We start from the raw sequence: 23,483 nt of genomic DNA on the forward strand, positions 1-23,483 counted from the left end.
CAACCATCAACCCTCTTAGACATAACGTACCTTCGAGTGCGATGATGTTTAAGGTTGCATCGAGTTTTGTATTCCCGCGTGCGGACCGCTATGCTTTCCATGTGCATAGGGTAAAAGGAGGAGACCGGCACCTTTGAGCCTACACTAGACGAGAGACTCCCAGAAATGCATTGTAACGGCCTTCGCGCGCTGCTGGCCGATGTACTGCTGGCCAATCAGCGTTTTTGACGGGAATAGGGGTTGATATAAATGCAAACAAGAGCAATGTTCTACCCAGAAGTCATTTCGACGACGACTACTCCCGATGAATCTGTACGTATGTAACCATGTAATCATAGATTTGGCTGCAACTATAGAATATGATATAACAAGAATCCTTAGGGGGTTCCTCCAAGACTAGCATTGACTAATCCTGCCGTATAGACAAATACAGCTGTTCACAAGCCACGGCAATTTATTTGGTGAATGTAGTAAGAGCATTGACCTGATGGCTGGAATCATGTATTCCACCTGCCTTTTTCCTTTCACGGCCTAGTGTCATGGTGAAAGGTGGCCAAGTCAGTCCCATATAAGCCTCAACGTAGGGTCATATCGATAAATGCAGGCGTTCAGTATAGCGCTAGAATGTGGTAACTCTGTCAAATGGTAAATTCGTCACCAGAAGTTACGGTAGATGGCGCGAGCCCCTGCACGGTATCTTTCCCGGTAGTTGTCCGGGTTCAACTCCGAGAGCTCCCAGGTGTGGTGCGTCTTCGGCGCCACGACGCGCAGGCGGCAAGGCGCTGGAGCACCCTTTCCATAGTAGTAAAGCGACTCGAGGGCCCGAGTCCAAGGCAACCACCAGTATCCGTCCCGCACGTGACTGTCAAGCCTGTCACGGTGGCTGAGGCTGGCGATAACGGTCACGTTCCGCAGGGCCGGCATCCGCTTCAGCTCAGAGCGGTAATAATCGAGGAAGTTCAGGTTACATGCGTTTTCGATGACGAGGTTCTGGGCTTGAAGATGTTCGATGGGATAGTCTTGGATTTCAGCAGGGTATAAGGCGTACACTGCATCGACTTCTAAATTGATCCATTCGCCTGGCAGCCCAAGACGCTGTAGGAGATTGGTTCCGAGACTCGCTGCAGGCGTACAAGAAAGCGGGCTGTTTATTGAGACCGGGAGGACCCCACAGCTTGTGGATACGATGGTCCTGAGGTTCTATGCTTAGGGACTAGATCATTTGGCGGAGCTCGGGGGGTAAACGCGAGAACGGGTGGAACACCCGCATTTCAGAACGCCCCTCCATAGACGGGATTATCTGAAGTGGTAGTGGGGGAGGTGACATCATTGCAGGCGTCGTTGTGCAACGGCAATGTTGGATGCTTGTGTTAGCATAAGGGAGCAGGCTATGAAACAATCTATCCAGAGAGCAGTCTTACTGTATGCAGGTCTATGATTCAAAGAGAGCGAGGGAGAGAATTTTCCCACTGCGCGTAATTGGAGGTCATTGTTACGCTGTCAGCGATCCATGGGAAAGACATATACGTGATCATGTTTGAGTTTCAGAACATTCAAGCACGACTGCGCTTTGAACTGATATTTTGGATGTAATATGCCTATCGCGGTAACAAGTCGGAACTGGAGTGAAAATATTGCTAGCATAGATAAGGTTATTTGATCAGGTGAAGACACCTCCTGCAACCCCCTGGGTACCTAGGTTAACTTGATTTGACCAGTAGGATACCTATAAGGGTTTGTTGGGGAGACGGGCGATTATAGATGGAGTGTACTGCAGCGAAGAATAAGCCCACATTGACAATATAGTCATTAGTTGTATCACGTTGAATCAAGCATCGTCACTGGCAAGCGGGCGAGTCACCAGAACATTTCGCATCAAAGGATGACCAAAGGAGTCTCACTATTCACAACGCTGAAGAGGAGACACAACTCCAAGTAGCAGCCGAATGTTATATAGCGGAATTTGGATGCATTTGCTTTTGATTCTCTAGTTTCTCCTATTGCATTCAATACGATAGTAAACTACGAAAAGCATCCCTTGAACACAACCTAACATCATAGTGCCCCTATTACTAACCCTGTCCTTTCCGTCATCCACCAACAATTGGTACTACAATGCAGGAACAGACCCCACATACTTCCTCCCCAGACTCGACTCCTCATGTAGGGGGAAAGTCCCTGCTCTCGGATGCCAAAAGAGAGTACAGTGTCAAGACAAACTGGTCGACCTTTGTAGACCAGCAGATGACCGGCCACACAGCGTCTCAGCTCCTCAGCAACCAGATCCCGGTAGTCCGGGCGAAGGGGTTTCTTACCCCGGAAGAGTGCGAGAAGATGCTCGCGATTCTCAAGACACACGAAATTGTAAGTGTGGGAGCTAATATTTCCATAGCTCCCGTATACCGGGGGGCCTGACTAGTCGATAGGGAAGCTACAAAAACACTTGGCCACGCCTCGGATCTATCGGTATACACCATTTTAACTATCTCCACGGTAGGCATGGGTGTTGAGGTGTCGTCTCGTGACCAAGCTGGGGACGCTGACCACGTATGTCCAGACAAGACACGATACTTCCATGACGTATCCAAGGCCCGGAGCCTTCAGCATCGCTGGAAAACCGAGGCCGGCATCGACATCCTTGAGCGCGTCGCTGGCAAGGTCCAGGAGGTTACCGGCGTCCCCACGCGCGTGGCGAAAAAAGGGGACAAGGAATATTTCGCTGGACTGGTACGAGCAGCTGACAAAGGCATTTCCATTCATGCAGACTGGAAGCCCTATGTGAAATTCGATTGCCATCAATGTGAAGCTTCCGTTGCCGCTGTTGCCCAAGAGGAAAACCATGGCTCTGGTGTAAGTCGATATTCCCCTCTCCTCTTCTACCATATGTTTGTTGCTGTTTCCATTCCTCTTGAGTAAATCTAACGATCAACAGGCCGGGACGACTCAATCATCCAAGGGATGGACGGTTACGAACATTGCGGCCCAACTGAGTTGGAACATCGTATTGAACCCCGTGTATGGCGGCGAGACAATCATCTATGACCGCGTGTGGGACGCGCCAGCGGACGAGCAGGCCTGGCAAAAGGAGATCGATTTCGACACCTACCACAAGAAGATGCTCGAGGGACGTCCGTTCAAGGTCATGTTGCCAGTGCCTGGGGGTCTGGCCTTTTTCAATACGCGGTGAGTATTCGCCCCCAGCGATATTCGGTTCGACTCGATCTTGTTAATCGCCGTGCTCATTATATACTTGAATGCAGTAACTTCCACGAGGTCCTACCTTGCGACACGTCCAGGAAGCACCCCGTCCCCGAGACCCGCTACACCGTGAGCTCGTTCATTGGATACAAGCCTCCCAGGGACGAGACCGACCCAGGGGCCCTGGTCTTGTGGTCGTGATAGCTGGCAAGATCAATCGCCTGCATGCAAGGTAAAGCCTGCTGGTCGTAAACACGCATGAAGATGAAGAAGACTCCACCGCCTGCGCTCGCGACAACGGGCAGGCCAGACTCTGGCAGACGTTTGCTTCGGGACATAGCGGGCTCGATGACTGGAGTGTGTCCATGTCGTTGCGGGTGCGACATAATAAGCACCGTCACATTTTCCTGTTCGATATTTGTTATTTATATTATCAATTCTTCGCCTGTGTCTGAGTCAGCTGATAGAGGGCTATTATATCTTCCAGTTTCTGGGCGTGGGGTGGGACGTGACCGTTGCAACGAGGTCGGAGGACATTCTCTCTGCAGAGCCGATCATTGATAAGAACAATGTCCGCATAGCACTCCAATGGTAGAAATAAACACAGCTAAACACTAAGAGATGTAATAACTGTTGTCTATCCCACTTTTCGGCCGTCGATATACCCGTTGACGACTGGCGGTGGAAATGACAAGTCCAGAGGCCTGTCAGAGATCCATGGAAGAAACCATCGGCCACTGGTTCTTTGCTATCAACCTCAAAGACAACCCGAACCGGGAAGGGTCACCCGGATGCTGCTTGTGTCGCTAATCAAATGCGGGGGAGAGATACAAGGAGCCCCCGAACCAACCAACTCCTCTAACCCCTCCTTTTCCTAGATATCCGGCTCATGCCGTAAGTTCAGCCGCGACCCATTCGGCGCCTGATAGCAACACCCAAGTCTGCTGATTGGCGCGGGGGAGGACTGATAGTGTAGTAGCATTGATGGCATCTTCCATTTCGATCAATGGTAGTCCCCAAGAAAGCGGTCTCAGACTTACTTCTCGAGCCTCGCATCACGGTACACTGCCGGTAACACGGGCTTGAATACACAGCCCAATCCGTGAAGCAAGCCCAAGAAACAAGCATAGAGCCAGAGGCGTTCCAATCAGACGCCTCGCTGCAGCTTACCACAATGGCCAGCTCGAACAAGCACGTCGTCTTTGACGTCGTAGGCAAGCTCCCCTTTACTGAGTCATTGCCCACAAAGACAGCAGCTAACCAGGGTTTCTGCCTGTCCACCTACTAGGGACTACGAAGCCTTCTACTCCGCCCTCGAGTCCCGCCTCGGCGCCCCGCCTGCGCGCCCACGCCATCGGCCCCCGCATCTTCGGCTACGCCTGGATGGAGGCCGGCGAGAAGGAGTACACCTACCTCAGCATGTCGGGCCGCTACGTCCCCTACTCGGCCGTCTCCCGCGCCCTCTTCTACCGCACCCTCTGGCAGGCCGGCGTCGCCGACCCCCGCGCCTTCGCCACCGACGACGACCGCGACTTCTTGCTGGCCGCCTACCGCCAGCTGCGCACCCGCCCGGGCGTCGACCGGTGCTTCCGCACGCTGCGCGACGCCGGCTACACCGTCTGGGCCCTCACCTCGGGCGACGTCGCGCGGGTGTCGGGCTACCTCCGCGACGGCGGCGTCGAGCTCCCGCCCGAGAACTTCGTCTCGTGCGACAGCATCGGCGTGGGCAAACCCGCGCCCGCCGTCTACGAGCACGTGCTCAAGAAGTTCCCGGCCGAGGGACTCGATGCTTGGTTCGCGGCTGGCCACATGTGGGATGCGTCCGCTGCGCGACAGACTGGGTAAGTGGCAGCCCCACTGCCTGTTTTCGTTGCACTCGCGATACCAGTTTCTAACATGGTAATCCATTGGGTGAATAGATTCAAGGGAGCCTGGATATCCTCATGGGAGAAGGATATGTGCTCCGAAATCTTCGGGGACATGGATGTGGTCGCCGACAGTCTACCGGAGATGGCCGACCGCATAGTGGCATTCGAGGAACAGCTAGCTGGAGAGGAATGAGCATGTATGGAGGTTCCCGAGGTCCAAGCAGGGGTTTCCTGGTTTCTCTTGATAACTCTCCATAGCCTATGACCTTCCTATGAATGATGTGAACACGGTAAAGATAAGGGCACCAAGAGCCCATGGGATATAGCAATTGCTCAGGTGGAGCCAAGCCGATCTGACATTGTATCCTAAGCCTAACAGCCAACTGGCGAACGACGCACATCTCGACACTATGTTCAAGCATAACTGAATGCTGCAATTTACAGCTTGGCTCTCACATTCCCATGTCCACCCCCTAAGATCTCGTTGTTTGTGGACTCCAGGCGCTTTTGGGTGACTTGGTAGACTTCCGGCACACCCGTCTCTTCGAACTTCTTCCCATGCCGCAGCATATCAACTATCCCTTTCGCAGACCGGAGGATAAGAGGCATGCCGTGTCCTGAAAAGCCTGCCAGCACCATTTGGCCCGGTTTTCCCGGCACCGCGCCGACGTGTGGCATGAAGTCCGAGCTGTAGCCCATGACTGAGACGAATGTGTTAGCCCGAATACAGAGAATGCGGTTAGGATGCGGGATACATACTGCCTGTCCACAGCTTATCCACCTTGGCACCACTGTCCTCCCAACCGAAGAAGGTCCGCTGCATGAACTCGTCGAAATGTGTCTTGGCCGGTTCGATGAGCTTGCTGTCATCGGCCACATTGTACCAGTGCGAGGGCTCTTCCCAGAACTTGACCCGGGCACCTCCGACGATGATGCTCCCGTCGGTCCGGGGAATCAGGTAATCGTACATCGCGGGGCCATGGCGAATGCTGTACGAATAGGGGAGGAAGGGCGCCCTGCGTGTCTTGTCGGGGACGATGTGACTGCAGATTCCCCGGACGGGCACAATATGGTCCTTGAACTGCGGGGCGATCTTGGCCGTGTAGCCGTTGGTGGCCAGAAGGACTTTCTTGGCTTTGATGCTCCCGCGGTCGGTCGTGACGAGCCAGCGGCCATCCGGCAACGGGGACTCGGAGACATGCGTGACAGGGGTATGGGTCTGCAGGTTGGCCCCCGTTTCACGGCACCCTGTAAGAGATGGAGCACCAGCTTGTATGGCCAAAGGTGAGCAGCCGAAAAGGTAAAACACGATAGCGCTCCCTTGACACCGGAAACCTGTGTGGTGGTTTCTTGTCAGGATCTTGCATACTCTTGGCATAATGTCAGTAGGTACAAGATAAGATAGGCTTACCTGCTCGGCATCTTTACCGTAGGCATGATATACGTCTTTCAGGTTTGCAACGCCAGACTTTGTCAATTCCATGTAAGCGTCGTGCGAATCCTTGGCCATAGTTGGATCCAAGGTGGCGTCGCACGCCCTAGTCATGACAAAATCGCAGTCGATGTCCTCCTTTTCCACCAGCTCCTTCACGGCGAAGAGATGCGAAGTTTCATAGGCCGCCACCTCGACGGCGTCCTTTACTCCGTACTTCTTAATGTACTTTGGCACATTGAAGTAAACATCGGGCTTCATGTGGCCGCCTGCGCATCATGTAAGTAAAGTTCAAATTGGCGGCGGGGCATAAACATGGTTACTTACCATTCCTACCTGTTGCGCCCGAGCAAGCTTCCCGGGCTTCCAGAATGGTGACTGATGGGGGTGAGGGGTTGTCTTCGTAGATGAAATGGGCCAGAGAGGCGCCGGAAAAGCCAGCGCCAATGATAACAATATCAGATTCCGTCGGAAGATCGGGAGTGGTACGGTGACTGTCGAGCTGGTGAGGCTCGGTCCTCCAGAACGGCAGAGTCGAGTTTGGAACTGGGAAGCCCTCCGATGCCATGGCGAAGCTAGTCGTTTCGTACCTGACTAAAATAGGCGGGAATTAGCGAGCTTGGTAGAACGTTCAGGGGCGTCCTGTAACTTTTCGTCCCTTCGCCTTTCAACACTCTGAGCCAAATTGAGACTTTGTCGACCTCCGAACAACAGCTTTAAACCCACCAGCTAAGATGTAATAGCAGAGACTGCCATCGAGAGAATTCCTGCGAATTCTTCAAGGCGCATCGTCTTGCCTAGTCCGTCATTGCCGGTCAGCACTCCAGGGAGGTACCCGGTGCCGCTATCGGCGGCTGACGCCTATACGCCGTAACTGGGGCAGGTCCACTCACTAAAGCACGCTGTGCAGCTGCCCTAAACGGCTCCCCCGGGGTATCTGACGGGATTGTCCAGGGGTTGTCGATACCCACGCGCATCTGTCATCCCGGTGGGAATGGATAGACCACGAAAATTTCTTCGCTTATCCTGACCGCTTGACCGTAGATGCCAGGGAGTTGAAGGGCGACTGACGTAGCTGTAGTTTCTGACAGTGGCTGTCCATTGAACCAAGCACGATGCATCTGATCTGGGTATCGGTACTGAGATGCTACCCGCAATCCAGATCGCTCCACATCCGCCATCTTGCTGCAGCCCACAACAGTGCAAATACGCCCATTGCTTCCCAACATAAGACCAACCGCCCTTCGGACTATCGTAGATGTCGAATCGACCTATCTATCGATAATTGAGATTAGATTCGTAGTTACAGATAAGCAAGTAAGTAGAAACAAGAATAGCGCAACTAAAGGCGTCGGTCGTTGATCTTCCTGCGTTCTGCCTGAACCTATTAATCAATAGTAATCCCCGGATGCACAGGATATCCAAGAAGGGAAGGTAAGCAACTCGTGCATGCACGGTGATTCATCACTCTGGGACAGTGTAGTAAAGAAGTAAGCGCTGGGAGTGGAAAGAATAAACATTCAAAGACGCCTACCACGAACTCGTCTATTGTTAGCCCGGTAAGCCAAGACAAGCTCCAAAGACGTCTCTCGGCGGACAGGCCCGAGACGACGGGGAAACCGGGCCGTACACGGCTACAAACACCGGCGTCAGTGACATAACGGCTTCATCGGGTATGCACGCGAAGCAACAATGTGAGCCCTATCAGAGACAAGATGCTGGAACGACGGGGACATATGTGCTGTCGAGCATGCCATGCTTCACAGCTTGTCGTTAAGCCAGCTATGTCGTATCTTCACATTCGTAGCCCGGGTTCTCGAAAAGTTCCAGAATCAACGGGTAGTTGTCAACACAGAGCTGTGTCATCCCCTTCGTTCGATTGCCGATGAGGACCTTGCTCCACGAACAGCGCCCCGCGCTTCTTGGCAGGTATCATCATCTGTTCTGCCTGTCGTGGAGGTCACATCGTCGTTATAGCCCTTTGGACGCTGTGATATAGGTTTGAGAATCTGCGTCCAGATCGAGAAGAAGCGCGACCGGTGTGTCTAGGGAAGAGCGGGAGTGACCAGGCGGGTCGAGAGCTGTGCAGAGCAGATAAGACGGATAGGGCGAGCTCTCATTCCTGATACGCCGGGTAGAGCCAAATTTTCAATTTAAGGAACATAGGTGAAAATATGAACCGGATATGTATTTGGACATGATCGAAGTAACTATCAAATTGATTTGATTTGGACTGGTGCTGCTCCTCAATCGCAACAAATTGATTGACAGAATATGGGTGTTGTGGTGTTAGCTTAGGCGTATAATGGGGATCTTTTAGTGCACTTATCACAGCAGGTCGTGCGAACAGTGCTGATACCCCGCTTTTAGGTGACTTCATGTTGGTTCGGTTAGCCGGAGAGATAAGGAACTCTTTCCACTAGTCGCAGTACTAGTTAGTACATTTCAAGGAGCTTGAACTTCCAGAACGCTTCCTTCAATGTAAACAACAATCCTATACAGCCACGCCATTCTTCACGATACATCGTGAACTGGATCAAGACACAGAAGTGAGGTAGAATCGGAATCCGGACTGGGCTTTCCCGCCCTTCAGAAAGGAAATGGCCATGCCCGACGCATCGGAGCCTCTGCTCCCACGTGCGTCCAGGCCGCGCAACGGGGCAGTTCGGCTCTGGGTCCTCCGTCTTGGCGTAGCCGTCGTCACCATCGGCGGTCTTCTGGTCCTGCTGAACCTGTCGCTCCATGACCATAATGGCAGCGGCGACGATGGCGCTGGCTCTGGCCCCAACGAGGGAGGAAACGCACCATTATCCGCCGCGTCGCTCGAAGCCTGCGCCTGGCCCCTTCTGGAGCCCCACGTGTCGCTGCTGGACGTCCCGGCCATTGCGCGCGACGAGTACCTGTCCCGGCAAGAGACCCTGGCCTCCGCGCTCGCCGCCGCGGGCGTCGACGCCTTCGTCGCGGAGCCCTCGGCCTCAACGGAGTACTACGCCAACATCTCGTCCTCCTTCGACCTGTCGGAGCGGCCGTTCCTGATGCTGCTCGAGGCCAAGACGGGAGTCTTCTCCTACCTCGTCCCCCCAGTTCGAGACCGGGCGCATCGCGGGGCTGGACATGGTCTACGACAACCGCGACCGGACCGACAGCCAGAACGCGACCGAAGTGGCCGTGGCGTGGGCCGAGGAGGAGTCGCCGTACGCGGTGCTGGCGCGCGCGCGCCCCGGCTGGAAGAAGGTCATGCTCGACGAGCACGCGCGCTACATGATCGCCGCGGGCCTGCAGGGGGCCGGCATCGAGGTCGTGCCCATGAGCGAGACGGTGCAGGCGCTGCGGGCGGTCAAGACGGCGGCCGAGGTCGCCCTGCTGCGGGGCATCAACACCTTCACGCTGGAGCTGGTGCGGTCCGTGCAAAAGTGCCTGCGCGTCGGCATGGCGCAAGAGGCCGTCGTGACCGCGTCGAGCCATCTCTTCGCCCGCGTCGGCGTCGGCGAGGGGTACTGGTCCATCGTCCTGTTCGGCGACCAGGCCGCGTATCCGCACGGGGGCAAGCACGGCAAGACCCTGGCGGAGGGCGAGTTCGCGCTCATCGACATTGGGTCTAAGCTGCACGGGTACGGGAGCGACGTGACGCGCACGATCCTACCGACGGGGGCCGAGGTCAGCAACGAGCTGATGGGCATCTGGCGCACGGTATTCGCGGCGCAGTCGGCGGGCTTCGAGCGCATGCGCGTCAACGAGACGTGCTCCGATGTCGATGCGGCTTCGAGGGTCGTCGTCAAGGAGGCCGGCTACGGTCCGTTCTACACCCATCGGCTAGGCCATGGGCTCGGATTGGAAATGCATGAACATCCCTATCTCAACGGGGCGAACAGCGAGAAACTGAAGCTGGGCGAAGTGGTCACGAACGAACCGGTACGTGGTTTTCCCCAACCCCTTATTTCCCTTGGCTTCCGTGACACAAAACTGACATTTGCGTAACAGGGCATCTACGTCACGACGGAACAAGCGAAAACTATTGGGAAGAAGTTCGGCTTCGGAGTCAGACTGGAGGACCCGATCCTTGTCACCGACAAAGGGGTGAGCCCATGACCGGGCGCAGAGCGCGTTCGCCCTACGACCCTTGAAGTGGTGGCGTTTTGATATTTGTCGAGGAAAGATCCCTCTCATCGTTACCAGACATATAGACGAGAAGCAATTATAGACGTTATTCCACAGATGATCCCCTGCGCCGTCGCAAACGAATCCAGACTTGGTCAGCAAGAGTATGCGACAACCGCGCCAATGCCAAACTCTTGGCCATGTCGAAAGCGCTGCTTTCGTACGATACTTCCAGCAAATATCCAATAGGATGCTGTATCCAATTAGTTTACATATCCAGTGGAGTACCGCTTTTGCCATCAAGGGGAACCTACACCCCACTTAGCAAGTTATTCTGGTGTATGGGAGCACGGGAGACGATGGCAGTGTGGGCGACAGTCAGCAATGCACATCTAGCTTCATGATCCATGCTGTCCAAACTATACCACTTCCAGCAGATGGGTGGGTGCTGGAACGAGCCAGTCGCTCCAGTCGCGAGGGCAAAAAATGGAGAACATATCAAATGAGAAGAGGGGAAAGATCCGTCCCAAGTTTGTTCTACTACACTCCGAGGTTCTCACTTACCGCTGATATTCGATCTACATGCGACTGATAGACATTATCCCACCTCAAGATGGCACGCATTTTCTTGTACGAGACCCCAGCAGCGATGATGTGTAGTAGGAGGTTGCTGACCCGACGATAGCATTGGTGGCACTGGGCACATCGGAGGAGCAGTCCTCCACAAGACGGCCGCGAGGAATGCCAACGTAGTGGTGACAGTGCTTGTCCGCGATGCGGAAAAGGCACAAAGATTGGTTTCCAAGTATCCGCAAGTCAAGCCAGTGATTGGCGACCTGGAGACCTTTGACGTGATCGAAGCGGCTTCTCGCGAAGCTGATATCGTGATCAATGCTGCACCAGACATCACCCATGACAAAGCCATCGAATCTGCGATCCGTGGGTGTAAGTTGGCGTGTATGGGAATTTGACAGATTAAAGCAGTTTTGCTGATATGTGTTAGTGGCGGGCCGTTCAACGAAAGGCTACTACATCCACACTTCAGGGGCGTCTATTCTTTGGGACGAGCCAAACGGTTCCAAGGAGGCTCGGACCTGGGATGATGTCGACGACATTGCAGACATCATGGCGCTAGACCTGGACAAGACGCACAGCGTTACCGACAATGTAAGCATATGCATCGCCGAGCCAAGCAAGTTACCTCGGAGCCGTTACAGGATGTGCTGAACGCCGCCATAGTTGGTTCGCAATGCAGCTGCGGACGTGAATGTGGCCATCATCTCGCCCGGGTTGGTCGGTGGCATGAGCCCGTCCATCGAGCATCCGACGCCGATCACGACGCCGGGCTTTGTTCTCACGTCGCGGGCATTCAAGACGGGGTTCCAGATCGCGCAAGGAGAAAACCAGCATGCGTGGATCCATGTCGAAGACATTGCCGACATGTACATGCTGCTTGTGGAGAAAGCGCTTGCTTCAGACCAGAGCTGCTGGGGTAAGGAAGCTTATTACTTTGGAGTTGGGGAGGTTATTGCCTTTTCCGACGTGATGCAGCGTCTTGCGCCGGTGCTGCACAAGCATGGCGTGATTGAGAGCGCAAAGGTGCAAAGCGTCGATACGGACGACGCAGCGAAGGCGAGCATGTACGGGGCCAGCTACAGCGAAGAGTCGGTGCCGCCGGCAGCGGATTCCTGGGCCATGCACATCGCGATCATGTACGGGGTCAACATGCGACTACGGGCGACGAGAATGACGAAGCTGGGTTGGAAACCTCAGAAGGGGCCCATTGTGGAGACATTCGACGAGGTCTTTGGCAGCTTTTTGCGTTCTGAGCGAGAGGCTGCTGACAAGGGTAAGGCGTGAGTGATGCAGTGTCTCACGGCATCGTACGACTGCAACAAGCCACATCCCGCAAGCACCTGATGACCGACCGTGGGATTGAGGGCGGGTGCGGGGGAGCAACGTCAAAGCGTTTCATCATGCAGGCCAGGCCAGCACTGTGGCAGAAACAGGTGAATATAATTCTTGTCCCTCTATCCAGTCAGACATATGCAGTTGGGGTTGATATGGGCTAGGGCGTAAGGAATGGAAGTTGAAAACGACTGATGAATTGGAAAAAGAATGTCTGCTTGCAGATCTGACCGTCCTGGCAGGCCGGCACGTGGGGGAATGGAACAAGTCAGACAGTGTTTCGTTTTCAGAAGCAGCACCGACACAGTGACCAGTGACAGTGACAGCGACAGTGCAGTACAGTGAGTGACCTACTGAATGGTCCGTTTCGGTGCATTTTACTGGTCTCAGCTGCAGCTGCCAGCCTTAACGCCAGTGAGGGTGTGAGGGTGATGGGTGAGATGTGGCTAGTGCTCCACTCTTCCCTTTTCCCCTTAGCTCCTGCTTCCGCCTGGAGTTCAATTCGTGCCTGTCCCTCCCGTTGCAGCCAGTCCTTTTTTTCCATTTGGGATGACAAAAGCTTGATGGGAATCGAAGGAGGCTTTTTTTTTCTCGCTCATCCTCTCTTTTGTAACGTGCATAGATCTCCTGTCCCAGCTTGCCTGATTTCTAGTATATGTGCTCACCTTCGTCTCTGATTGCATCGTTTCCCATCAGCTTCATTCATCTCGACTGAACCCGGCCCTTCCATCGTCTTTTCCCCGCGGGTTCAGTGCTGGCTCCTGGTCTTCCCCACGTTATCAGAGCTCGAGGACTCCACCATCAACTTGCGACCTACTTGCGCCTTGCGCCGGGACTCGACTCGACTGACTTCGAGCATGTCGCTGGACTCGTCGGACAGCGACCGCACCAGGAACGGGGATATCCATCGCGACCGTCTTGCTCAGCTCCCCGACAGTCTGCTGCTGCACATCTTTGATATTCTGGGGCACGCCTCCAAGCGCGAACTCTGCAATGTCTCCCGTCTGAGTAAGAAGTACCACAAACTCAGCGACGCCATTCTTTACAAAAGCATTCTTTTCGAGACCCCCGAACTGCACCTCGTTTTCAGCGACTCCCTCCAGCGGAGACCCCGCCGTGGCTCCGCCATCTATGAAGTCAAGCTGGCCTATCCCTCGTCGGAGCTCTCCCAGCTAACCCTCGATGCGCCCGTCCACGGCTCCCACTATGACCCGTCGCGCTTCGACGGTCTGTCGCGCACACTGTCCATCATGTCCAACCTCGAGACCCTGGACATTTCCGTGCCCGCCGTTCTTCTTCACGGTATTGGAACCTTGTTCAATGGACCGTTCGACTTGGCCTGTTTGAAGCATTGTTCCTTGTTTTACCAGACCCCCAACGACCAATACTGGGATCTTCGAGAGAACATCCACATTTTCTCTCACCCGACCCTCGAAACTCTAACCATAAAGCGCGCCAAACTGGATTACCGGGGTTTTGATTTCCTTGAGCGTCCCCACGAGACAAGTCTCAAAAGGCTCCGGCTAATCGAATGCGACATCAATGATGATGCGCTTTCCGACGTTCTCGAGTTCCCCGAGGCTCTGGAAGAGTTCGTCATGACTCAGACTGACGAGCCAGAACCCGCGCTGGAGGAGAGCTCCGACAATTTCTGGGACTACATTATCGCCCTGGGATCGCAAAGTCATTCGTTGAAAAGCCTAACAATCGACTGCCCAACTCTCAGCTGCCGCAAAGCTCTGCGCATGAGGGAGTTTACTGCTCTGAAGACTCTGCGCATGAACTGGGATTACCAACTGTTCGGGAAATCGTCCAAAAAGCCGCGTCTCCACTCCGTGGGCCTCCCGCCCGAGCTAGAAGAGCTGGAGCTCTTCAACGAACTGGGTCATGATGAGGAAGTCACCGAACTCCTGCTCTACTTGCTTCAGACCAAGAGCATCGTCGCGAGCACGTGGAAGAGATTCATAGTCGTCGAAGGCGATAAGGGGGTGTCCCAGGACATCATTGACGCGTGCAAGTCACAGGATCTGCAACTGGACATCATTGGGGCCATGGATACCGACTAGAGACAGTAGAGAGCGACAGACTGACCTGGGTCAAGATACAGGGTAGATGAAGGCCGAGTCTGAGAAGATTCCGTGCTATAATGGGCCAGATGACCAGGCAGTCTGTTGCCACCAAGGATTGAATAAAGAAAAGAAACTAGAGATAAATATAGATTAGAAATTCTTTATATACCACGCAGGCTGTCAAGGCCAACAACACGGTGTTGATCAACTACTGCCTCCAACGTGGGGTAACGAACCTTCAGTGGGGTTGCATTCCGAGCCGCCTGTGTGGCTTCGTGGAGGGTTGCAGACGTTACCTCTGTTCACACCTAAACATGCACCTTGTATAAGAAAAAGCTACATGTACCCTATCACTTTCGAAAGCTGGACGGCTGAACAGAGGTGACACTGTAACAATGAGCTAAAATCAATGGTTTTTTGCTATTTTTCACTCCAACCACACCCTTTACACACCGATTTATACGCCCCCAAAAAGCAACAATGTACCCTCGTCGCCAACCATCGTCCGAGCCAGCCTTCGAGCCAGCTTTTGAGCCAAAATCGACATGCGCAGCATTCGAGCCGTCGTCACCAAACCAAGCCATCGTCACCAAACCAAGTTTGTTGGGCATTATGGGTGTCGAAAGCGCGTTTTGTAACTCGACGCCAACGGGGGTGGTATTACATCGCGCCAAGAAAAACCATGATTCGTATCGCAAGTAGGTTATTCGTATCATTACCGTAACATTCTTCTCCTTCTTCTTCTTCTTCTTCATCTTCTTGGCCTTAGTCTTAGTTGCGGCCATCCGTATCGGAGCTGTCCTCATTCGCCACCGACACCCCAAACGAGGGCCCGAAATTGCAGTTGCGGCTCAGATTCCGCTGCAGCCGCTGCTCCTCCTTGGCCTCGCGCGTGATGATCCGAGAAAGCCGCCGTTCGGCGTCGTCGTCGTCGTCGTCGGGGCCGGCACCGTCCCCAACACCGCTGGCGCTGGCGCTGGTCATGGTGCCCGCGCCCGTCGTCGAGGCGGCCTCCCCGTCGTCGGCGCCCTTCTCGCTCCGCTGCTGCTGCTGCTGCGGACGCCGCTCCTTGGCGTCGCGCTCCCGCTCGAGCGCCAGCGCCGCCGTCACGCGCTCGCTGGACTGCTTGGCCTGCGCCTCCTCGGCGAGCATGGTGTAGTGCGACCGCCGGAAGACGCCGAGCGCGCTGAGGGCGCAGCTGACGAGCCACCAGGCGAAGAGGATGGGCAGGGCGTAGCGCAGGTGCGGGTTGCAGCCGCGGGACCAGATGTCGAGGAGGGTCTGGTAGACCTCGTGCGAGGGAAACAGGTAGCCGAGGCGGTAGAAGGCGGGCGAGAGCTCGAACGGGAGCAGGATCGAGGTGACGTTCATGATGACCCAGGAGATGAGGGCCATGGGCACGTAGGGGACGGGCAGCCAGATGGTGAAGACGTCGATGACCTGGAAGTTGAGGTGCGCGAACAGCCAGAGCACCATCCAGCTCTGCCCGAACTGCAGCGCGCCCACGTCCCAGCCGGCGCGGAAGGCCCAGATCATGCCCGTCACGCAGACGGAGCCGACGAGGCAGTAGGCGGCCGACAGCAGGAAGCGGATGACCATGACACGCGACGGGTGGACGCGCGCGTAGATCTTGAGGTTGGCGTAGAGGCCGTTGATGGCGCCGAGGTAGAAGAACTCCTGGATCAGGATCAGGATGATGACGAGCGTGTTGTAGATGGCGCGCGAGCCCTGGCTCGTCGGCTGCAGGTCGTCCTGCCGCAGCTTCCACGGGTCCGCGAGCACGGTGAAGGCCTCGGGGCTCGTGATGCGCCGGAGCCGGCCCGTCCCGTCGGTGCGCGAGTAGGCGACGCGCGCCGCCTCGGCCAGGGTCTGCATGTTGGACAGTACGGCCGTGTCGGCGACGGTCGAGTAGCGCGCCTCGTTCCAGATGAGCGTCATGACGTCCGAAGGGTCGTACGCCAAGGCCGGCGGGCCGCCGCCTAGCGCGTCCTCGAGGCGGGAGGAGGCGTTGGCCGAGACGTAGAGGCCGCCCCAGTAGCGCGTGCTGCAGACCGCCGAGCGCAGATCGGCCGGGACCGGGAAGGCGTCCGGCGCGGCAGCGACCAGCGTGGGAAAGTTGTCGCCCTTCAAGGATTCGTAGGCGGCCCGGACAGAGGCCCCGATGGCGCCGCCATCGTAGTCGACGAAGGCGATGTGGATGTTGTGGGTGTGCTCGGTCTGCTGGTAGAGGGAGCCGAAGCAGTAGGCGAAGAGGCCGAGGAAGAGCAGCTGCAGGAGGATGAAGTTCTTGAGGGCGATCTTGAAGAAGGCCTTGCCGAGCCCCGAGTGCTCGCCCCAGCCGATGCGGTTGTCGGTGGCCTTGGTGTAGTGCCACAGGGCCATGGTGTCGCTTGCCCCTTTTCGGTCGTGAACTAACTACTATTGCTCAAGAGGCCAAACACGAGTCGGACGGGTTCAGCCGCGCGATAAAGAGTCCGACAGAACATCTGATCGTCGGCAAGGAGCGCATTTTGTTATGAAAACGGCGCAGTCGCCAAGAAGTTCCCAATTTCGAGGTGGATTGGTGGTGGAGATGGGTTAGGCCCCTTTCGGCCGACTCCCCGGGCGGACCCTGTTCACGATGACGCCTGAGCCAGGTTTTTAGCTTGTAGCAGCTATTCCAATCTCAACTTTAGGCCAGCAGGCCCTCCCACGTGGCAGTAGGATCCCCGGACGTCCCGGCTAAGCGGTTGAGGTTGGCTGTTGGCTTTGGCTGTTGGCTCGCCTGCTTGCAAATGACGGATAACACCGCCACCGCGAACACCACCTCCACCAGGAATGTTTTACCCATCCTCGGTATGCTCACCTAGCTACAAGCTAGCAGACATAGTGCGGCGGCTACGTAACGCGGTCTATCTGAACAAAACACGACTCCCATCATTATGACAATTGGCTTCACGAAGTATCGGTATGGCGGGGCAAGCGACCAAAAGGAGTAACCAATGATAGTGATATATATATATACGATATGGTTTCATGTTCGCCGCGCATCAAGCAAGCTATTTACAAGAAAGAAGAAGCAGAGGATCCACCATTTGACCCCTACTACAGCGTTGCACTGCTATATGCCCCAAGCCGGAATGCGCATAGCAGAAGCCATCGCGACACAAGGCGCGATTTAGCAAGAAGCCGGGCTCGGCACGTTGCTGCACTTGTCCGAGGCCTTACCGCCGTCGATCTTGACGCCGCTCCACTTCCAGTTGGAGCAGGCGCCCTTGGCGCAGAGGATGTAGATGGGCGTGGCCTTCTTGCCGGAGACGGAGCCGGTGACGCCCGAGATGGAAAGGTCGGTGATGGGGACGCCGTCGGTGGGCTTGCCCGTGGGCGAGCCGTTCTCGTAGTCCTGCTGGATGACGATGCCGTACTTGGCGATGTTGGTCAGGGTGATGTCCTTGTACTCGACGCCCGAGACGGAGCCGGTGGCGCCCGAGACCGTCTTGATGCGCACGCCGTTGTCCGAGTTGGCAATCGAGGTCGAGAGGATGTGCACGTCCTTGACCACGTTGTCCTTGCGGCCGCCGACGGAGCCGATTGAGACGCCGTGGCCGCCCGAGCACTTGCCGCCCGTGAAGGTGATGTTGGTGCCGCTGTTGACGGCTAGGCAGTCGTCCTGGTTCTGGATGTTGGCGCCCGAGATGTAGACGCCGTCCGAGGAGCCGACGTCGAAGGCGTCGGTGTTGTGGCCGCCGTTCTTGTCGCCGGCGCTGTTGTCGATGGTGATGTCGTACACGCCCAGGTTCTTGGCGCCGTTGATGCTGAAGCCCTGGACGGGCGTGTTCTTCACGTTGAGCCCCTTGATGTTGGAGTCGATGAGCTTGTGGGCGTAGAAGAACCTGGTCGGGCGTGTTAGTCGTATGATCCCTTCTACCCTCCTCACTTCTCGCAGCTCTTCCCGTGCAGAGTAACTTACTTGGGCTTCTTCTTGCCGCCGTTGGTGCCCTTGGTATCCCACCACTTGGCGCCGTTGCCGTCAATGACGTGGCCGCTAGCGCCGTCGATCTGGATGTTCTTTCCGGAGAAGGAGAGGAGCGGCCCCTTCCACTCCTTGTAGCCGAAGGAGGTGTTGCCCTTGAAGGTGACGTGGGTGCCGTCCTTGAGGCCGGTCATGTCCAGCGTGGTGCCGGCGGGGACCGAGATGCCGTCGAGCACAATGTTCGAGCACGACGTCTTGGACTTCATGGCGGCGGCCGCGTCGGTGAAGGTGCAGCTGTCGGCGCGGCTCTCCATGCCGGCGGGCATGGCGGCGGCCTGGAGCGCGGCGGCGGCGCAGAGGCCGAGGACGGACTTGGCGTACATGGTGGTGGTAGCGGTGGTCAAGGTGGTCCTGGAGTGGGTCTAGTAAAGACTGGTGAAGAGAGCGCGCGTACAACGTGGTCTGCTGTAAAAGAAAGTGAAAGAAGTTGTAATGATTGGCTCAGCCAAGTCTTGGCAGGTACGGGATGTAACGAATGGAACGGCTGCTAGTATATCAAAAAAGCTTAGTAGAGAGGAAGCCCCGGCGTAGGGTTACCAGCCGGGCGTCGTTCTTATATACTCTAACCTAGCCGACGTAAGCAGGTGGGAACAATCTCACCTAGCGGCGGGAATGGAAGGGGAGCCAGCAAGATCGGATGGTAGCAGGGGTTCTTGCCATGATATTCCCCCAATGAGAGGGCGAGCCTCAAGTGCTCAACCATGCACCCATCTCCCATTTGCGTAACAAGGCCCAGGTGATGGAAATTAGCTGTGGCCATGAGTCTGGGTTGGTTCGAGTTTCACGTATCTACCCCATAACGGGGTCGCAAGATGAGCCCGTGTCCGCCTCCCATCATATGGATATGAGCGGATCAGCATAACACATGGTGGAAGGCCGACTCGTGTCTGAAAATGAAAAACCCAGGTTGAGCGAGTCGACTACCACGGATGGCTTTCGGACGCCCACACCCAGCACGGCCTGGTCTTTCCCATCCTGACAGGAACCTATGTTGCAACCCAGGCTGGAGCATCTGCAGGGATCGGACGGTCCCACCGCTTCTGCCCCTTCATATCCCAAGAGCGGAGCATTCCTAGCCTCAAATCTCATGCTGCACGCCGAATCTAGACTGCTCCACCCATCGCTATCCAGGTGGTGACCGGGAACATGGCATCTCGTTGACGATCATTAGCCTAATACCCAGCGATAGGTGACCTGAGCCTCAAGCACTGGCGCCGCAAGTCCCGTCGACTCTTCACCCCAACGAAGAAACCGATACAACTAGATTATGAAAACAGCAGACTGTTTTACCGTTTGCCTGTACTTTTGACAAAAACGCCAACGTACCGACCCCGTGGCCTTGCTATCTTGACTGGTATGCACAGGCCAGCACGGCGACTCAGCAATGACCGCACATGTGTTGTTGGTTACTTTTCCTTATTGACTATTGATGTAGTATCTATCAGATAAAACCGCCATGATGAAATTAATGGGGGAAAAAGCTTTGAATCACAACGGAACCCGAAGAATAAGAGAGCAAACGCCCAACTCTATGCAGTGTCCTCACCAGGCCCCGTCATCATGACAACCATTCGAAATATAGCCAGCGGCGTAACGACACGAGCCCTTATCATACACACACCCCCCTGCCCGTCGCCGCGTTCTGTCGCCTCTAAACTCGGCGGCCGAAATTATGATCAAGATATGGTCTCCGTTGGATAAGAACGGCCACCCGATCGACTGTTTTGCCGCGTGCCACACCAGTACCTATGCAGTATAAATCATCACTCACCATCACCTCTACTCAACCCTGCCAGGGCGTGCTTGTAGTCGGCCTCGGGAAAACTGGCGTCGTCTGGAGATTATCCAGGCCGCCGCCCATCATCTGTTGACCATGCTGCCAGCCGGTCCCCGTTTGGTGGTTGGTAAACGCACCATGTCGGAAAGGGTTGGTGCTGCCAGTTGGTTGAGGCATCAGTGCACCACTTGTCTGTGGCCTCTGGTCTTGACCCTGCGCTGGAGGGCTGAAATTCCTCGCGAAGGGGTTTGTTCCTGTTGCCATTGCCTGCAAAGGTGCCGGCGCTGCTTGCTGAGCAGCTTGGGATTGGAAAGCGGGGGAGGCCGTATTTTGAGCGAATGGTGAGTTATTCGACGATGTAGCAGGTCGCGCAAAGGGGTTAGTGGACTGGCGGTTGAGCGGGGCGGCGGGCGGAGGACCGGTTGTGTTAGCAAATGCCGTAGGGGCATTGTTGGACATGCCAGTTGGGTTTGCCATGAGCATGGATTGGCGGAACGGGTTGGTCATCGGCTGGCCAGGCTGTAGACCAGTCTGCATTGGTGGGGAGAGATTGCCGGATTGGAAGTTGCCTGTCTGGAAGCTGGCAACCGAGTCTTGTGGGATCGAGCCCAACCCAGAGTTAAAGGGCTGTTGCTGAGAGAAGCCGCCAAAAGGGGCCCCAGTATAATTCGGTTGCATCTGCTGTGGCATCTGTTGCGGCATTTGTTGAGGGACTTGCTGTGGCGTATTGAAAGCGTTCATGTTCTGTTGCTGGAATGGGCTGTTGTTCATGAATCCAGTCTGCTGGGGCGCAAAGCCTTGCATCTGGCCTGTTGGCTGGCCCATCATGGGGCCATTCGACGGCCATTGATTTCCGCCGTTGAGCTGCGCATGTTGCTGGGGGTCGACGGCCATAGTAGTCTGGTTTTGTTCGATCGAATCAAAGAAGTCTATGAGGTCTTGGTCGGCACCCTTCGTGGGCTCGGCGGATTTCGTCGTTTCTGAAGCCTTGCTGCTTGCTTCTGGGAACGAGTTTCCTGCCGTAGCGGATGCCTTTGCCGCGCTCTTGGCTGCACTGGAAGAGCCTCCGCCTCCGCTCTTCTTCGCCTGCGTCTCTGCAATGTATTGCGAACGATGAACCTCGAAATCGGGGTCTTTGAGATATTCCTCAAGCTGACGACCAAGGTTAACTGGTGCGTGTTTCAACTTGGGGACCTCAACGCGTGTATGGTGTTCGTATTGCCGCGCTACCGAGAGAAACTGAACAACGTAATCGGTCTGGCGGGTGAAAGTACGGTAGATCTCCATTGCTCGCTCCGCGTCGGGCTTGGACATTTCGAAGAAGTGGCCCAAAAGATTGATCATGGCTTGGTTGAGCACTTGGAACAGCGATAGTAGATCAAGCACCAGCAATCGGAAGGCGGTAACGCTAATCTCACTGTCGGCCTCGTCAAGGATCTATGGTGTATTGTTAGCATCGGGCTGGATCGCCTTCGCCGCCACCCTGGTTGACTTACATCGCAGTTGAGCAGCGCAGTCAGCAACCTCTGGACCATCTCCGTTTTCCGCAAAAGTCCGCCGCCCACAGTCGTGTTGTCGAGACGGTGTTCCTCCTCGGGTCGCACCCAGTCGATTCCGGGCCTCTCCTCCGGATCTCGGCGGCTTTTGGAATCCTGGTAGGACTTGGAGTCGTGGTAGACCTTGGCTCGCTCGGAGATATACTTTGCATAGTTAAAGATGTTTCGCCCTTGTAGTTGGCCTATTGCAAGTTAGACCTCCTGTGGTCGTCAAGATAGACGCGGTCGAGCATACCTTTGGTGACAGTAATATTGTTGAATATACCCCGATGTCTTCCCAGATATTCCAACGTCGCGTTTGGTTTGAGTGCGCCCTCTCGTATCATCAGGTGTATCGTTATCAGGGCCTTGAAGACGACTGTCCATGTCGGAATCTCGATTCTGGTTTCGAGCGCTCTGAATACCTCGGCGACGGCGTGTTCTCCGGCGTGGGTAGCGATAAGAATATGTTCGATGTACTTGGTCTTCGGGGGGAGCGTTCTGCGATTGCCAGGCCACGTCAGTTGGGATTTCGCTTGGGGGGCGCAAGGGAGGCGCAAGGGGCCTGCCTATTCCTCACCTTGACTTTCGTCGCTCCCCTCACCGACTTCTCGTACGAGCTCGCCATTGCTCTTGTCGGTGTCTGCAGTCAGAGAACGGGCGAGTTGAGGTCAATCAAATTAAGCCGGGTAAACGGGGTCGAGGCGCCCCGAGAGCGCTGATGACAGAGCTCGGCGCGAAGAGGCAGCGAGGTGGTGAAGGACTCTGGAGGGTGCAAAGGCCAGCGCGGAAGACGAGGATGAGTCTGACTGTGGCGACGAACAGGGCGCACCAGAGGAATGGGTAGGTTTATGCCTAAGTCGGGCGGTAGGGCAGCAAGTGAATTCTAAATCAATCCATCGCAACCGCTACAATGAACGCGCAGACGGGTGTTTATTGGCCAGAAACGGAACAAGGCGGTTCGTCGCTTCGCGTGAAACGGGCTCTGGTGCGGAGGTCAATGTGGTTATTGACAGGCCGCTGAAGGTGCTGCGACAAGACAGCCCATCCGGAAAGAATCAGGTCGTTTCGGAGTGACGGAATTGAATCTGGGGATGGGATTGGTAAGGGACATCAGCGAGTCGGTAGGGGTTGGAAGCAGGAGATTAGTCCCGGACCTTGTAGCACAGGTTAGGTAAGTAGGACGCCGGACAATGGGCCTGCATGTGGCCCGACGGCTGGGGACACAGGGGGCAAGACCACTGCAGACCACTGGAGAGGCGGAAGGACGGAATTGTTGGCACGGCAAAGGGGCACCAGAAGCAGGACACTACTACATTAGCCAGGGCATCGCTGATGATCAATTGATTCTTGGGATGGCGCGGACCCGATAAGCAACGTCGGTATTCTTCATGAACGTGGTACGGGGAAACGGGCGGCTATCAGCTGTGCAGTACGGCATCCGTCCTGGCCAATTAATTAGGCATCATCGGGTACACACAATAACGTAGGCAATCTTAGTTAATTGCCAACTTTGCGACTGGCAAATCATCCATTCCTTGCCCGGTGGCTGAGGAGAATATCGACCTGTCAATCGCGACGATCCA

At 55.6% G+C, this 23,483-nt stretch overlaps 10 protein-coding genes across 10 annotated transcripts; 5 read left to right on the forward strand and 5 right to left on the reverse strand.

Annotated features, from left to right (window-relative positions):
- Positions 1-654: 654 nt before the first annotated feature.
- On the reverse strand, positions 655-1,055 carry PG986_001138 (uncharacterized protein; the record flags this gene model as incomplete). The annotated part of the gene is made up of 2 exons (XM_066837360.1): positions 655-995; positions 1,049-1,055. The coding sequence occupies 2 exons, from the start codon at positions 1,053-1,055 to the stop codon at positions 655-657; spliced, it is 348 nt and encodes a 115-aa protein (XP_066706253.1).
- A 1,060-nt stretch (positions 1,056-2,115) lies between these two features.
- Positions 2,116-3,399, forward strand: PG986_001139 (uncharacterized protein; the record flags this gene model as incomplete). Its single annotated transcript, XM_066837361.1, has 4 exons — positions 2,116-2,368; positions 2,498-2,850; positions 2,933-3,183; positions 3,261-3,399. The coding sequence occupies 4 exons, from the start codon at positions 2,116-2,118 to the stop codon at positions 3,397-3,399; spliced, it is 996 nt and encodes a 331-aa protein (XP_066706254.1).
- A 973-nt stretch (positions 3,400-4,372) lies between these two features.
- Positions 4,373-5,259, forward strand: PG986_001140 (uncharacterized protein; the record flags this gene model as incomplete). The annotated part of the gene is made up of 3 exons (XM_066837362.1): positions 4,373-4,408; positions 4,498-5,039; positions 5,118-5,259. The coding sequence occupies 3 exons, from the start codon at positions 4,373-4,375 to the stop codon at positions 5,257-5,259; spliced, it is 720 nt and encodes a 239-aa protein (XP_066706255.1).
- Positions 5,260-5,504: 245 nt separating this feature from the next.
- PG986_001141 (FAD dependent oxidoreductase) lies at positions 5,505-7,087 on the reverse strand (the record flags this gene model as incomplete). The annotated part of the gene is made up of 3 exons (XM_066837363.1): positions 5,505-5,767; positions 5,826-6,767; positions 6,826-7,087. Coding segments are annotated over 3 exons (1,467 nt in total), but the record flags the coding sequence as incomplete, so codon positions are not given.
- A 2,011-nt stretch (positions 7,088-9,098) lies between these two features.
- Positions 9,099-10,587, forward strand: PG986_001142 (X-Pro dipeptidase; the record flags this gene model as incomplete). The annotated part of the gene is given in 3 exon segments (XM_066837364.1): positions 9,099-9,572; positions 9,583-10,410; positions 10,480-10,587. 3 exon segments carry the CDS (start codon positions 9,099-9,101, stop codon positions 10,585-10,587), a joined length of 1,410 nt encoding a protein of 469 aa, XP_066706257.1.
- A 622-nt stretch (positions 10,588-11,209) lies between these two features.
- On the forward strand, positions 11,210-12,456 carry PG986_001143 (nucleoside-diphosphate-sugar epimerase protein; the record flags this gene model as incomplete). The annotated part of the gene is made up of 4 exons (XM_066837365.1): positions 11,210-11,226; positions 11,282-11,541; positions 11,600-11,763; positions 11,836-12,456. 4 exons carry the CDS (start codon positions 11,210-11,212, stop codon positions 12,454-12,456), a joined length of 1,062 nt encoding a protein of 353 aa, XP_066706258.1.
- Positions 12,457-13,361: 905 nt separating this feature from the next.
- PG986_001144 (uncharacterized protein) lies at positions 13,362-14,570 on the forward strand (the record flags this gene model as incomplete). The annotated part of the gene is made up of 1 exon (XM_066837366.1): positions 13,362-14,570. One exon carries the CDS (start codon positions 13,362-13,364, stop codon positions 14,568-14,570), a length of 1,209 nt encoding a protein of 402 aa, XP_066706259.1.
- A 774-nt stretch (positions 14,571-15,344) lies between these two features.
- PG986_001145 (uncharacterized protein) lies at positions 15,345-16,955 on the reverse strand (the record flags this gene model as incomplete). The annotated part of the gene is made up of 1 exon (XM_066837367.1): positions 15,345-16,955. One exon carries the CDS (start codon positions 16,953-16,955, stop codon positions 15,345-15,347), a length of 1,611 nt encoding a protein of 536 aa, XP_066706260.1.
- Positions 16,956-17,730: 775 nt separating this feature from the next.
- Positions 17,731-18,908, reverse strand: PG986_001146 (glycoside hydrolase 28 protein; the record flags this gene model as incomplete). The annotated part of the gene is made up of 2 exons (XM_066837368.1): positions 17,731-18,445; positions 18,523-18,908. 2 exons carry the CDS (start codon positions 18,906-18,908, stop codon positions 17,731-17,733), a joined length of 1,101 nt encoding a protein of 366 aa, XP_066706261.1.
- A 1,460-nt stretch (positions 18,909-20,368) lies between these two features.
- On the reverse strand, positions 20,369-22,525 carry PG986_001147 (ANTH domain-containing protein; the record flags this gene model as incomplete). The annotated part of the gene is made up of 4 exons (XM_066837369.1): positions 20,369-21,799; positions 21,859-22,100; positions 22,154-22,398; positions 22,506-22,525. 4 exons carry the CDS (start codon positions 22,523-22,525, stop codon positions 20,369-20,371), a joined length of 1,938 nt encoding a protein of 645 aa, XP_066706262.1.
- Between the last annotated feature and the right edge of the window lie 958 nt (positions 22,526-23,483).

Source organism: Apiospora aurea, assembly GCF_038362705.1.
Source record: "Apiospora aurea strain CBS 24483 chromosome Unknown utg000001l_segment0_segment0, whole genome shotgun sequence".
In the NCBI taxonomy this organism is placed as follows: Eukaryota; Fungi; Ascomycota; class Sordariomycetes; order Amphisphaeriales; family Apiosporaceae; genus Apiospora; species Apiospora aurea.